At 37.1% G+C, this 14600-nt stretch overlaps 1 protein-coding gene across 3 annotated transcripts in view; it reads left to right on the forward strand.

Annotated features, from left to right (window-relative positions):
- Positions 1–14600, forward strand: part of LCP1 (lymphocyte cytosolic protein 1) — an 89676-nt gene that overhangs the window by 56040 nt on the left and 19036 nt on the right. For all 3 annotated transcript variants that reach the window (XM_033104447.1, XM_033104446.1, XM_033104448.1), the window contains exons 2-9: positions 2756–2843; positions 3441–3604; positions 3770–3899; positions 5237–5369; positions 7720–7801; positions 9460–9625; positions 11052–11194; positions 13936–14031. In XM_033104447.1, the coding sequence (XP_032960338.1) occupies positions 2780–2843; positions 3441–3604; positions 3770–3899; positions 5237–5369; positions 7720–7801; positions 9460–9625; positions 11052–11194; positions 13936–14031 (978 nt within the window). In that variant the 5' untranslated portion in view covers positions 2756–2779. The remainder of the gene's footprint in view (positions 1–2755; positions 2844–3440; positions 3605–3769; positions 3900–5236; positions 5370–7719; positions 7802–9459; positions 9626–11051; positions 11195–13935; positions 14032–14600) is intronic.

A 14600-nucleotide genomic window follows, 5' to 3' on the forward strand; every position in this document is an offset into this window, starting at 1 on the left:
AAGCCTTGATTTCTTAACACATGAAAACAAAAGTGTCCAAGCTAGAACACTTAGATATATTCTCTGTATTATAGTTTATTAAAGACACTCAATGATTTCTGAGTGAATGAACGGATGAATGAAATGAGTGTCTAATGAAAGTGTGAAGGCATTGAACCTGAATGGACAGTATAGGAGAGGAGAAAAGACTGAGAACTGGAATCCTGGCTGCTCTTCTGCTTCCTGCTCTAAAAAATGAGAATATATATATGGGAGGTGTCCCAAAATGTATACACATGAGTTGTATTCATCTTTGTTTTCAGTGTATACTATTACAATTTTAATACATTTTCCTTTCTTAAAATGTGTATACGTTTTTTTGTCAGCCTCTGTATTTATGCCATCAGCCTTCATTGAGGGACATTGTAAGAAACACACAACTTCCGTTTAGTACATTCCATAAGTGTCTTCTTGAGGCTTGGGTGGAGGTATTGCTATCAGAGCTTAGTTCTGCAGCCTGAGAAAATTGGTTTGTTTGTCTCATATAGATGGAGTGAACTATGTAACTGATGATATTTCCCTTTTGCATTAATTTCTAGAGAACTTGGAGCTAGATTTTCAGCCCACTTCCAGCAAACTAGGTTGTCCTAAGCATGCATATGAAGTATTGATGCTCTTCCCTGCCAACGTCTTATTTCACCTATGCTTATTTTTCCTTCTTACCAATTATATAATCTTATTGGTTTAGTTCTTACGTTTGAATATATCTTTGTAACCTGACTCAGATTGTTTTTTGGAGTAAGACATGGTGAAAAAGGAGGAAGAAAGAAAAGAAAGAAAGAAAGAAGGGAGATAGAGAGACAGACAAAAAAGACAGACACACAGACAAAAAACGGAGGGGAAGTGAAGACAAAAAAGTCAGATAGCCGGGCCCTGCCTCTGAGGCTACACATTGTGATGAGTACATGAGTTGCTCATACAGTTATGGCCTCGACATTCTCTACTGTCCTTCAGAGAACCCCGTGGACCAATTAGATATTATGAAAGGCAAATAACGAAATAAATCTTTATTGAGAATAAAATATATTTTAAAGGAATTTAAAAAATAACAATATATATAATTCCACAATTTTTAAATCACGCTCCCTGGAGTTCCCGCTGGTGCATAAGGTGACACGGAGGTGGGATAGTGGAGGCAGGGGGACATTTGGATTTTTTTTTCAACCAAAGTTTCCCAGAGTTGTCTTTTTTATTTGTTCACTTTTATTTACATGTAAAGTTTCTGTTCACAAAGCATGGCGTGGGGAAACAAAAGTTGGAAAGCACCGATATATGTATGTGACAGGATTATTCACAGTAAATTGGTGAATGATGGATGTGGATTTGCTAAAGTAAGCCTAATGCATTTTTGGCCTGTAGGTTTAAGTGTTAAAACTATTCCTTTTTTGTGTATGGTTGTTGGTTGCCACAGAGAACGAGTACAGCATTATAGAATAATGTGAAAATATAGAAAAGGAAATCACTTTAAAACAACATCCTGTCACCAATTTAAGATATTTAAAAAAATCAGTAGTTTCACTAAAATGCCCAAAATATAATTATAAAAATACCCCATCCTCCATACTCCCACTCCACTTATCCCCTCTCCACAAGGAAATCCAGTAAGCTTTAGTGGAACTCCTATTTGAAACATGCCGGTGTGAATTAGCTAGGGGCATGGAGAATATAATCCATTTTCTGTTTCATACTCTTTCTACCCAGTAGAGGACAGCAATAATGTACAGGGAAAGGGAAATTATTCCAGCACTGTCATTGTTTCTCAGAAGACGGGCGTTTCTCAGAAGAGAACACCTAAAACGTCCCTCAGATTCCCATATATGAATTATTAGAGGATCAGATTTCCTTCTTCCTTCACTAAATATTTAGATAACCTTGATAACTCTTTTATCAGTTATAAAATTTGTCTGCTGGGTTGGCCAAACATATTAGTTTTAAACAGGAAAGTGACAATGTGTTTAAAAGACATCTAGGTAAATGTTAAGTGTTTTTGCTATATATTGCTGTGTAACGAACGTCTCCAAAGTTTAGTGATTTAAAACAACAATCATTGTATCATCTCTCTTGACTCTATTGGTTCATTAGGCATGGTTGGGTGATTCTTCTGCTCCATGTGATATGGGCTGGGAGAGGGGACATCTTGAGGGCTCAAATGGGCTGGAACATCAAAAATGCCTGACTCAGGTGGCTGGCACGTGACACTGCATGTCAGGTGGGAGCACAGAAGGAACTGTTAACCAGAGTACCCAGTTCTCCTTCATTGGCTTCTTCATGTCACTTGGACATCTCACCATATGGCAGTGGGTTCCCAAGAGGGAAAATCCCAAGAATGCGCATTCCAAAAGGGAGGAAGCAGAAGTTTCCAGTTCCAGGCATGGATTCTCCAGCCTTCTAAATGGTCAAAGTAGTCACGGGATCAGCCCAGATTCAATGGGCAGGAATAAGCTCCACTTCCTGTGGTGGATATATTTGGGGAGTCCATATATATGGGGAAAAGAGAAATTGGGGAGGGCCATCTTTGGAGACCACCAGATGGAGGGTTTTTTGTTTTTGTTTTTTTTTTTTAAAGGCTGTTTCTTACATTTTTGAAAGATAGTTGTAAATCATGAGGGATGAAGAGGAATGTTTCTTCACTTAATAAGTAAAAATTTCTTCTTAATGTGGTACTTTAAGAATTAATATGAGCAACATTCATTCCTTATGTTCTCCTCCTCTGCAGATCTGTTGCCTAAAGCAATAAAAAATGGCCAGAGGATCAGTGTCCGATGAAGAAATGATGGAGCTCAGAGAAGCTTTTGCCAAAGTTGGTGAGTAGACCTCATATCTCAAGTGGCATAATTCTGTTCTTTATTGAGTAGCTTCAGGGCAGATTCAACGAAATGGTAAAACAAACAAAATAACAAGTGACAGGAATACAGTGGTATTGGTAAAGGAGCCAGGGAACTTAGTTTTGAAAGATGGGCTTCAAGAAAAATATTATACTTCTTTTCCTATCAAAACATGGACTATGGACCCTTTCTTACCTGTAGCTTTTCTGAGAAATGCCCCATAAGTCTCATATTTTGATCGTCTCTACTTTCTTTGGTTTTTCTATAATTTGATACTTTTACTTACTCTTTAAGTCTGTGATTTATTTCTCCATCTGCTTCTATCAGAATCCCTTTAGATTTTGTTGCTAGACCTGTGTTTTGAAATTATGACTGTTGGATATTGGAAGTGATGCTAATGTCCGTGTCCAATAGCAACAGGCTCCTAGTAAGATTCTGACTCTTGCGTGGGGTCCGGCCTTGATACCCAAATAATTGCCTCTGCTGCCTGCTCACCTCCCAGCTAGCCTTCTGTCACCTCTCTTCATGCTTTTAGCTGAATTGCTCTGAAACTTCAGCTCATCATTTGCCTTACAGATACGGATGGCAATGGGTACATCAGCTGCAATGAGTTGAATGACTTGTTCAAGGCGGCTTGCTTGCCTCTGCCTGGGTACAGAGTGAGAGAAATTACAGAAAACCTGATGGCTACGGGTGATCTGGATAAGGATGGGAAGATCAGCTTTGATGAGTTTATCAAGGTGAGTATGACGCACAATACAAGGAGATGCATTTGAAACTTGGAACTTTAATTTGAAAAATATCCAGAAATACATTTCCACTCTCCTTGTTTCAACATTACATATTCTTTGCGGTTTTCTTGATCACATATTGGGTTTCTAAAGATACATTATATTTTTTTGCAGGTTTTTCATGGCCTAAAAAGCGCAGATGTTGCCAAGACCTTTAGAAAAGCAATCAATAAGAAGGAAGGGATTTGTGCAATTGGTGGCACTTCAGAGCAGTCTAGTGTTGGCACCCAACACTCCTATTCAGGTATGCGGTACTAGCGGGTGTGGAGAGGAGGTAGAGAGGGTGTTGAGATGAGGGGAGAGCTGAGGGCAGAGGGAGAAGGAGCCAGGTAAAAAGTATCCGTGTCTTCTGGTATTACAGATTCTTAAACTCGGTGTTTCAACTGAAGAGGTGCAAAGAAAGACAAGTTAAGATGAGTCTAGTGGCTACTGCCTGTTTTCCTTTGTGTAAGTGGGCCAGCAATTCCAGCTCTAGGCTGAGCCCAATACCAAATAATCTTATCAGCATTTAAAAAATACATTAAAGGCTGCCAAAATTCCTTTGTAAATCTTTTGGATAAAATGAGCTATTCAAGCTTCGACCTTCAAACTGCATGATTATTCTTAATGCCTGCTGAGTGGTCCAAAAAATTGTGTTTTCATTGATTTGGAAGAAAGTTGTGTATTTTATTCTGAAGATTCTGAAGGCAGCCATCCAACAGCCTTAATGTAAACTTCTAATAGCCCAAACAGTACAGTAATCCAACAACCCCGAAACTGAATTCTTCAAAATATTAGTTGATCTTAAAGATAAATTCATGGTTAAGTATCATCTGTACTTGCTAAGACAAATCTTAGCCTTTTATTTTTAAATACAAACATTTCACAGACTTTTGCTGTGTAAATTTGCTTTATGAAACTTCAAGACAGTGATATGCTATGCAATGTTTCTCAAACTTTAGTAACTCAGGATTCTTCTGAGGGACACTGTTGTTTTCAATGACACACAATTTGAGAAACACAGTGCTAGGCTATAAAGGCATAACTTCAGGTTTTATTAAAATTTCTAAAATCAACTTCTGGCAGCTTTACTGATAGGAAAGAAAGATGATATCACAAGTGATTTCATTTCATAACAACTTCATTGTAAAGAAACTCAGAGATACTGTGAGGATTGTCTGTGATCATCCCACATTTAAATCAGCAGGTCTAAAGGCAAAACTCTGAGTTTTATCCTATAAGAATTAGACCACATTTATATTTAAGTTATATATAAATAAAATATATTTTTATTATTTATATATTAACATATATAAAATATAGATATAATGTATATTTGCTTCTAAATATATTTGCATATATGCATATATATGGCTTCTAAATCTGCTTGCTGTATGTTTTATGACTTGGAGTGAACAGAGATTCTGTGCCTATTTCCCAAGTCATCTGAGATTTTTAAATGTTAATAAATGTGAGATGATCGGTTAATGGATGACCTTGCAATGTCTCTCCTGGGCATGAGAATCTAAGATCTACGTGTATAATTTTATTTATATCAGTTTTTTTACTCAAAAATAAGTCATTTTAACCATTTACTTACAGAGGAGGAGAAGTATGCCTTTGTCAACTGGATAAACAAAGCCCTGGAAAATGATGTTGATTGTAAGCATGTCATCCCAATGAATCCAAATACGGATGATCTCTTCAATGCTGTTGGGGATGGCATTGTTCTTTGGTAAATAACACTTCCTTCTTGGGTTCCAATGGTTTTTCTAGAATTTTCTGGAATACCAACAATTAATTGTGATTATCCTAGGCCAACTTTCTTTGATGATCTGCTGGACCTGAAATGCTTTCTAGATGTTTATTTGGCACATCCAGGAGAACAAACTAATGTCAAGAGCCACTTTTAATGAGAAATGTAAAACTACTATTTCTTGGGTGGAGGAGAGGGACACACAGTATAGGGACAAACGTAAATATAGGGATATGGCAATACAAGGTCAAAAGCAATTATTTTTGGAATATATGCCACTTTGCTTCATTGGAGCATGGCTTACATGAGAGCAGACAGAATTGAAAATAGCAGCATAATAAATGGAGCAATCCAATGCAAGTCCTTATGCAAAGGGACTTGTGAGTGGTGCACACAAATACGGAAGTGAGGGCTTCTGAAAAGGAAGAATGTATTCTCAAAACATAGTTGGTCAATTCACGATGGTTTCTTTGAAAATGCCTCTGTAGCTCTTGGTTCAGCAGCTTCTCTGTCATCATAAAACATGGTGTTAGTGAAGAGGCTTGAAATGCCCAGTCTCGGGTGGGCCCAGGAGTTGAAGGAACAGATGAGTAGGCAAGACTTGGAGCCCCCCTTCTCTGTTCTGACCAGAGAAATTCTGCTTTTGGTATTTTATTTATTAGAGTTCATTTTTTTAAAGGTTCAACTGCTAAATAAAATAAAATACAAAACCTAGTCTACATGATCAAGTTCTGATTCCGTAGGTTGGCACCCAACCCACACCATGACCTTCCTTCCATCAATCTCTTTCTAGTTTTACCTCCCAAGATCTCCTGACTCAGGTACCTAGCCCAGGGTACTGAGTGAATGGCTTCATGAATGATGGATTGCTTCAGCAAGCATACTCTTTTCCATATACACTCTGCTTGTAACTTGTAACTGCAGCTTTGCCTTTTCTTTTCCTTTTTTAAGAATCTTCTCCTATACAAATCCATTTATGGTATAATTTTCTGGTCGATGCCAACCCCCAGTGATTTCTTCCTTCACTGATTTTTTTTTTTTTTAAGTGGTGAAAGAGCAGTTTATTAGAAGAAAAAGTACACTTCAAAGAGACAGAAGCAGGCCAAGCAGAAGGCAGTGGCTCAAGGGTCATTATTAGAAGAGAAAGTAAACTCCAAAGGGTTAGGAGCGGGCCACGGCTCAAATGCTCAAAGGCGGTCTTCCTTCACTAATTCTTAAAGAACATAGTGTTTGTAATACTTTGAGAGCCATTATAATGTCCTGCTTTGGACTGTTATGTAACTTTTTATACTCAGATATTTAGTCTGTGTAATTGGACTATAAGCTTTTCAATGGCAGGGATATCTGACATTTTTTTTAGTCACCACTCTTCCCCATCATTTCCCAGAGCTTCTATTTCACTCCAATTTCATATTTTTCAAATGATGATTTAGGAGATTATTTTACTGCAATGCCTATATTGCAGTAAAGTGACTTTTATTTAAATATATGTATATACACACGATGAAGTTATAGAAACACATCTGTAAAAAACAACCACAAAACGGTAGTTGCTTAAAAATTGTTAGAAAAAAATGTTAATGCTGATTTCTCTTCGTATTAAAAAAAACAGTCACAGTCAAGTTTACCATTTTTGATTTTGTTTTTGTTTCTTTGTATTTTTTCCAACTTCCTTTGTTTAAATAAGATGGGAACAACCTAAAGAAATTTATTTTTCATGCCCCATTGAAGGTTAAAGCAATGCTAATTTGGGTAAAATCAGTTCTTAATAAACAATATCTGCTTGCTTTGGGTGTCTGATCAATGTTGAGTGGGTGAAATGTCTAAAGTGCTGATATAATAATGACTACAGAAGATATGAAACATTTTATCATGTGATTAATTAAAGGTATAGAGTTTGACCAGGTGTCACACAGAAATTTAGACATTATATAAGCTCAAAGATATATAATAGTCTTTTATATAGTGGGAAAAATTTTATGGCTAAGAAAGTAAAGTACTTATGGAGGCTTTGCTTTGGCTATCCACCCAAAATTCCCTAACATTCTAAGGGAACCAGGATAATTTTGTAGCTTTTAAGATAAGTGAATGAAGTGGAGTCCTCATTTCCTGGTTCAGTGTATTAGTATGACTTGAGGAACATTAACCTTTCCCACACATTGTTTGAATCTAGTCAAAATTGTATAACTGATTTTATAGGTAAACACTGGGTCGCACAGATTATGTTGCCATCTTGTTTGCTTATGGTATTACTAGAGTTTAAATTCAACGTTACCAGGCTCTGTTATTCAGAAGCCTGCTTTCCTTAATGTAATTTTTTCTTTTTCAGCAAAATGATCAACCTATCAGTGCCAGACACAATTGATGAAAGAACAATCAACAAAAAGAAACTCACCCCTTTCACCATTCAGGTATGTCTTCCTTCTGTTACCTTCGTACAGGACTATGCGTGGACTGAATGCATACCAGAACTATTGAGTCAGCCTTTTTCAGGCAGTCAGACATTATTCCCCAAACCCAGGCTTTGGGCTGGTGATTTGTCATGACTAGTGGGGATAGACGGACACATTTCTGTTTTTTCTTTTATTAATATAACAGGGGTGGGGTAGGGGACATTGGAAGTAGGAGAAGTTTAGTGGAGTGTTAGTAGTTGGGGACTTCTTTGTTTGTTTTGGCCACGTTGGCTAAAATAAAATTCACATTGGCTAAACTTTTAACTCAAACTTTCCCTAACAATTTATCTTTGAGCTGATTCCAAATACACAGCATTTTAGCTGAAATGATAAGCCTTTTTAATAAGTGAGGCGGTGAAAAACGGGAAGTACCCTGGCAGCCTTCACAGTGCTACTGGCTACAGCCACCAGTGCGATAAATATAATTTGCTTTTATGCCTTCAATGTGTTGATTAACTGGAATAAGAACCAGTAGTAAGTAAACTGTATTTCTATGTTGGGGTCCGGTATTTTAACATTATTATAATTCGCTTGCTCAGTAACCATGTCTCACTTCTTAAATCATGAACAATATATTACATCCTGTTTGGATTTAAGCAACCCTATGTACTTTTAAAATGGAACTGTTAACCAAAGAGAACAATGATGATTATATCTGTGTAAATGCATTTAATGTTAAATTTACTCATAATCTTGGCTATAAGGAGAAATGGTATTTTTCACTCATTATTTGAAGTCTACACTAGGGCAAAAACCCACTTTTCTTTTCATAGCTACCTTCCCAATTCACTGGTGGCCTGTGGTTTTTTTGTTTTTGTTTTTGTTTTTGTTTTGTAATTTGTCATAAAACCAACTTCTACACATCTCTGACTTTGATATTGCCTCCTTTGTGGACCCAAGAATGTATACAGATTCTCATCTGAAAATTTCATTGACTCTCTTCCAACTGTATCTGAATTACATGCATTGTTGTTAATGATAAGAACATATAATCTATACACATGTGTGCATGTGTGTGTGCACACACTTGTGGGTTGGTATAGATGTGTGTGTCTTCAATGTTCCTACATATTATGGATACTCAACAAATTGTCCTAGTAAGAACCACTATGTTTTCTAGGAATTTGATTTGTATCTTTTTCATTCCTTTAATACCCAATCTGAAAGTCAAAAAGCTGTTTTCTTACTTTCTTAGATGACCTTGATCATCAATAATTGTGTCATTAATGATAGCCAGTGACAAGTCAATTAGGGTATGTCCTATCCTCGTAGGTGCCCTCTTTTGTTTCTGGCTGACAGAGGTGTCAAGTGTGAAGGCTCCAAAACAGAGCAAGATGGAAAAATATAAGACTCATTTGTTCCATCCTAATCGGGATGGGCCTTCAACTCAGGGTTCTCATTTGATTGGGCACTGGATAAGCCCTGTGTCTGGATTACTGGATTTTCTTTTCCAGTTACTACTCTCTGCTTTTTCTCAATGTTGAGATCTAGTGAAGACAATGCCTTCAGACCTGTGAATTTACCAGAAGCAAAACATTTTGGCTGCTGCCAATCAGTAATCATCATTTGGCATCTACAAAGTCAAAAACAACACTTGCATACTTTTTCTCCCTCAGGAGAATTTGAACCTGGCTCTAAACTCTGCCTCAGCCATCGGGTGCCACGTGGTCAACATCGGGGCTGAGGACTTAAAGGAGGGGAAGCCTTACCTGGTCCTAGGACTTTTGTGGCAAGTCATCAAGATTGGGTTGTTTGCCGACATTGAACTCAGCAGAAATGAAGGTACAAGCAAAGCTTCAACTGTTATTAATGGCATGGCTTTTTATTAATGTATGTGTTGGGGAGATGTATGTAGAAGGGAGATGTCAGGATAGCCAAGCTCAGAATCCTCAATATTTGAAAACTATAGTTATGCTGAATTCATGGTATTAATATAACAGATTCTATCTACATTGACCAGATTTTTTTAAACAATGGAGCAAAAGCTTTTAAAGACCACAGACTGATTATATTGCATGTTTAGAACCTACAGCTCAGTCTAGCTGTCTGCAGCTCCAACCTCATTCTGAATTAACTTTGCCTTTGGACACTTTATAACAAACAAGCCTACTTTTAACTTGTATTTTTTGAAGCAGTTCACATTCATTTATTGTAGTGTTAGCAACAGATTAGAAGAAATTTGGTCTATTTCTTACCAAGACAATAAAAAATTATATTTATGGTTTCAAAGTTCTCAACAAAATACGTAGCTGTGAATCGTTTTCTATTTGCTCTCAGCATCCTATCTGCATTTAAACAATTACAGCCTTGTCCTTTAAACAGAAGTAGTAGATCTTGATAAGCATTACAAAAAATACAATGTTACTTTTTGATTCTTAGGTTCAAATCCTACCAACATGAAATCTGTAGTCAAATTTTAATCTCTATACTTTGTGTATCATATATATATACGTATATATATACATACGTATATATATATAATATATACGTATGTATATATATATATATATATACTTTTATTTCGTGTCCAAGTCATAATCACCATGAAGAATTCCGTGGTGACATAAAAACCAATATTGTAAACTTAATATAAAGAAGGAAAAGCAAAAAAAAAACCACAGAAATCAGAACCCACGGGAAAGACTATTGACTTGTAAATAATGACCTCGGCTAAATTTAAACCTTCTGGCTGAGCAAGAAATATTTATTCATCTGGGAAACAGAGGAAAGAGTTGATTATATTTTTTAAGATGCTGTAATCATTCAGGTAAGCATTTGAAATAGAAAACACTTATGGGAATATACAAGAGAACATTGTCATTATTTCAAAATTGATCTCTTAAAAGCAAAAATGTTGTCATCTCACGAAATGTGATCTGACAGACCTAGCAGAGCATTCTGAGCCAGAAGCCGTCATTCTTTCCGTGGCTCTGCCCCCGTATTCTTAGGCCTAGCACTGAGATTCACGGGTGCCTTTTCTTCCCTATCTGAGAAATAAGGATAATAAATAAGCTCACAATACCTTACACATCTTTTTAGGGAGTAATAATAATAAAGTGTTTACTCCATGAGTAGAGCTATAAGTCCTTTTACCCCAGAGAGAGATAATGTTGCTATCTTTGGCTTTCCAGCAGAGCTCAATGCAAGTTATAACTCACTCCCAAATACCCTCTACACTTATTTCTCTTCGTCCTTTGTGCTTCCCCAGCTCTGATTGCTCTTCTGAGAGAAGGGGAGAGTCTAGAGGATTTGATGAAACTCTCCCCCGAGGAACTCCTACTAAGATGGGCTAATTACCACCTGGAAACCGCGGGCTGCTCCAAAATCAGCAACTTCAGTACGGACATCAAGGTAGGAGCATAGTCTGAACATGACTGACTGACTGCAGCAGTGAAGGGAATTTGGTCGTTAGTCTCTTCAGAGGCGCTAGGGTTAGTTAGAGCATGCCCGGTGCTGTTTTGGAGCCCCTGCTGTTCTCAAGGCCATGTGCAGCTCTAGCACTGGGACACATGCAGATCCATCTGAAGTCCTAGCGACTGCACAGCACCAAAGGGAAATGGCTCTCCCTTGGAGTTTCAGTATCAGGAAATAAAGGGGCGAGGAAGAGATAGAGGAAGAGCAAGAGATAAGACTGCTTTTCAAGTATGTGTAGGACTGTAATGTCTTTTCTGCTTTTATAAGTGTGACCATCAGATCGGGTTTCCTTTAAAAAAATTAAATAAGAACTCTTCTAATTACATTAATACTAGCAAACATCATGTCTACTGCATGCCGGGCACTGTTCTAACTGCTTTACACATGTATTAACTCATTAATTCTCACAACAAATCTTTGAGATAAGGATTATTATTTTCCCATTTTACAGATAAGGAAACAGAGGTAAAGAGAATTTAAGTAACTTGTTCAAGTTCACATGGCTGGGGATGGGGTCAGAATTCAAAGCCAGCAGTCAACCTCCATGGTTCATATACTTGACCAACATACATACTGCCTCTCTAAAAGGACTCGTGAATGTCTTGAAAGGTTTTCCTTTGATGAACCAGAGTGATTTTTAAAAGACAATGATTCTGGAAACCATCTGCAATGAGAATTTATCCCAGAACATGTACAAAACTCAATCAGTCCTACAACAGAGATCCAGAAGGGGCAAGGCTGAGGAAAGCATGCACTGTGGTTACTGTGGTTTTTCAATTTTGTGAAAAGTTCTATGTCAACATGAAAGGAAACAGCTGTTGACATTGATGACAGATGGACCAAGATAGAAAAAGCTTAAGGAGCTTTAAGGAAGGTCAGAAGAAGGCTGTCTCAAGGAGCAAATGGTGTGAGATGATGGATGCAGCATTTTAAAAAAAAAAAACAATTGTCTCCACTTTCTCAAACTTAAAGAAATTTCTTCCAAGGAGAGTCAGAGTAAAGGTCACATGACTCACCAGGCGTCAACCCAGACTTATAATTCTTTGATTGATGGCTTCTACCTGCTGTGGTCCCCTGGTTTTAGAACTCAGGGTCTGTCAGGCATGGTGCCAGTTAGAGTGAAGCTTCTAGATGTTAAGTCCCCCATTCCTTAGGACCTAAGCTAATAATACCAGATTCATTTTTCTAACTACCACTTTCATTGGTTATTAACTGTCTTCTAGCAACACCCATCTAACTGGAATTTAACGGGTGCTCCCTTTGTACGCAACAGTTAAGCTCTGCAATTATTTCAGCCAAAATTTTTAAGGTTTTCAGCCAAAATTAGGCTGCTTAATCAAAGCCATAAATTTACCTGATTTCCCGTCACTGACAGGCTGTGTTCTTTAGAATGATAACCGTTTTGGACTTGGGAAGTATCTGTATGAGATGGGAAGTGGCAAGCTGAGCACTGATACAGTGCTGCGGCCTGGTCTTAGGGACAGCCACCTCCCAGCGAAGGTCAGCGCTGTGACTTGTGTGTCTGAGCAACAGGCAACTTTTGGTGCCCTTCGATCACATCAAGTCAGCAAAGGTGGGGAGAATGCCCACACTAGAGTGAATGAGAAAGGTTTCTTAGGATCAGATGAAATGAGGTGACGCTTAGCGAGGCTAAACAGATATAATATGTGGTAGACAGATTTTATTCATGCCTAACACCTTCATGGAACTTTCACTGACTTCAAAATAGCTACAGGGAAAAGTAAGAGGAGGGGAAGACAGAAAGAAAAGAGGTAAAACTCGGTTTCCCCAGGTGCAACATCAGTGACTGGCATTCTCTTGTTCTCGTCTTCCTGTTGTCACAGGTGGTGTGCATATCTCTGCTCTCCTCAGGCCCTACCTAGCTGGAGAAACAAAAAAAATAACAAAAGTTGATTTTTCAATCTTTAAGAGAAATTAAAATCTCTTTAAATGGTTTAAATAAATTACTTGACAGTCTGGATGTTTTCACTGAATGAAAATACATTTATAATTTTAAGACTGTGATTTTGAGAATTCTTTTTGTCAATAAGCACATTTCCAGAATCTAAGAAAACATGAGAATTCAATATCTATATCCAATCTGCTATAACTAAACTTAACCACTTTCTAGATAAGAAAACTTATCTAGAAGTTTTCTAACTTCTAGATAAACATTACATGCACTTGTCATTTTAATATCTCTCCCTTTACATAAAAACTGACTTGTTAAAACGCTTTCTCTTTTGCTGATGATCCATTTAAATGTATTTTTAAACTCTGCTTTAAACTTCCACTTCCTCTTTCTGTCACTTTTTTTTAATTAAACGTTAGCTGACTGACTTCTACAGCAATATAAAGGTATATATATTTTCCTATATATAATTTAATATGTGTAAATAAATTTTTTTCTCCCCAAGAAAAAAAGAATAGTATTTATATCTTCGGGTTGCCTTTTGTGTATGTCCTGTATGTTTAATTGTTATACTCATTTTAAAAAGAACGGCACATAGAATATGTAAACAGACAAAGGAAAATTCAAATTGGTAAATGTTTTCAGCTCTGTTAATTAAGTTGCATTCTTGAATGCTAGTCGAATGAGATATGAAATGTTTGCTTTTGGAAAATTATCGTTGTGCTAAGTATGTAATTTGAAATTGTAATTTGTTAATTTCTCACAGGACTCAAAGGCTTACTACCACCTGCTTGAACAGGTGGCTCCAAAGGGAGATGAAGAAGGTATCCCTGCTGTTGTTATTGACATGTCAGGACTAAGGGTAAGGCCGTGTTTCAAGCTGTGTTTAAAGAACATGATGCTGCCTGTGTGTTGACAGTTCCATTGACTTGTATGACCCTGACTCTGGGGTTCTATGAGTGACATCTCTGCCTAAAGCCATTAAAACTATTAAAACCTATTAACAGTTTTAGGTGATATTTATGGGAAACTGAATCTGGAAATAAACATTAAGGAAAGAAAGAAACTAATACCAATTAAATGCCACTCACCATGCTAGGCACTTCTGTATATGTCCCATCATTTGATAAGCTCTCCAGCACCGAGAAGTATTATTACTTCCATTCTTATGTGCCTGAGTATTATTTCTGAAAATAGATGGGATATTTATACACATAAATAAATTCTCACTTTAGTGATTAAAAAAATTGAGACTCAAAAGGGTTAATTAGTAAGTCCAAGATCATATAACAGATTATTGGAAGTTATTTGATCCAAGGCTGGAGCTCTTTTCTTCTAGTAATAATAAAAAAGAAGAATCCCCCACTTGCTGAGTTTCTCCAGTATACCAGATACTCTGGGAGGCGTGTTGCATACACAGCCTCTAATCCT

Source organism: Rhinolophus ferrumequinum, chromosome 4 (genome assembly GCF_004115265.2).
Source record: "Rhinolophus ferrumequinum isolate MPI-CBG mRhiFer1 chromosome 4, mRhiFer1_v1.p, whole genome shotgun sequence".
Lineage (NCBI taxonomy): Eukaryota > Metazoa > Chordata > Mammalia > Chiroptera > Rhinolophidae > Rhinolophus > Rhinolophus ferrumequinum.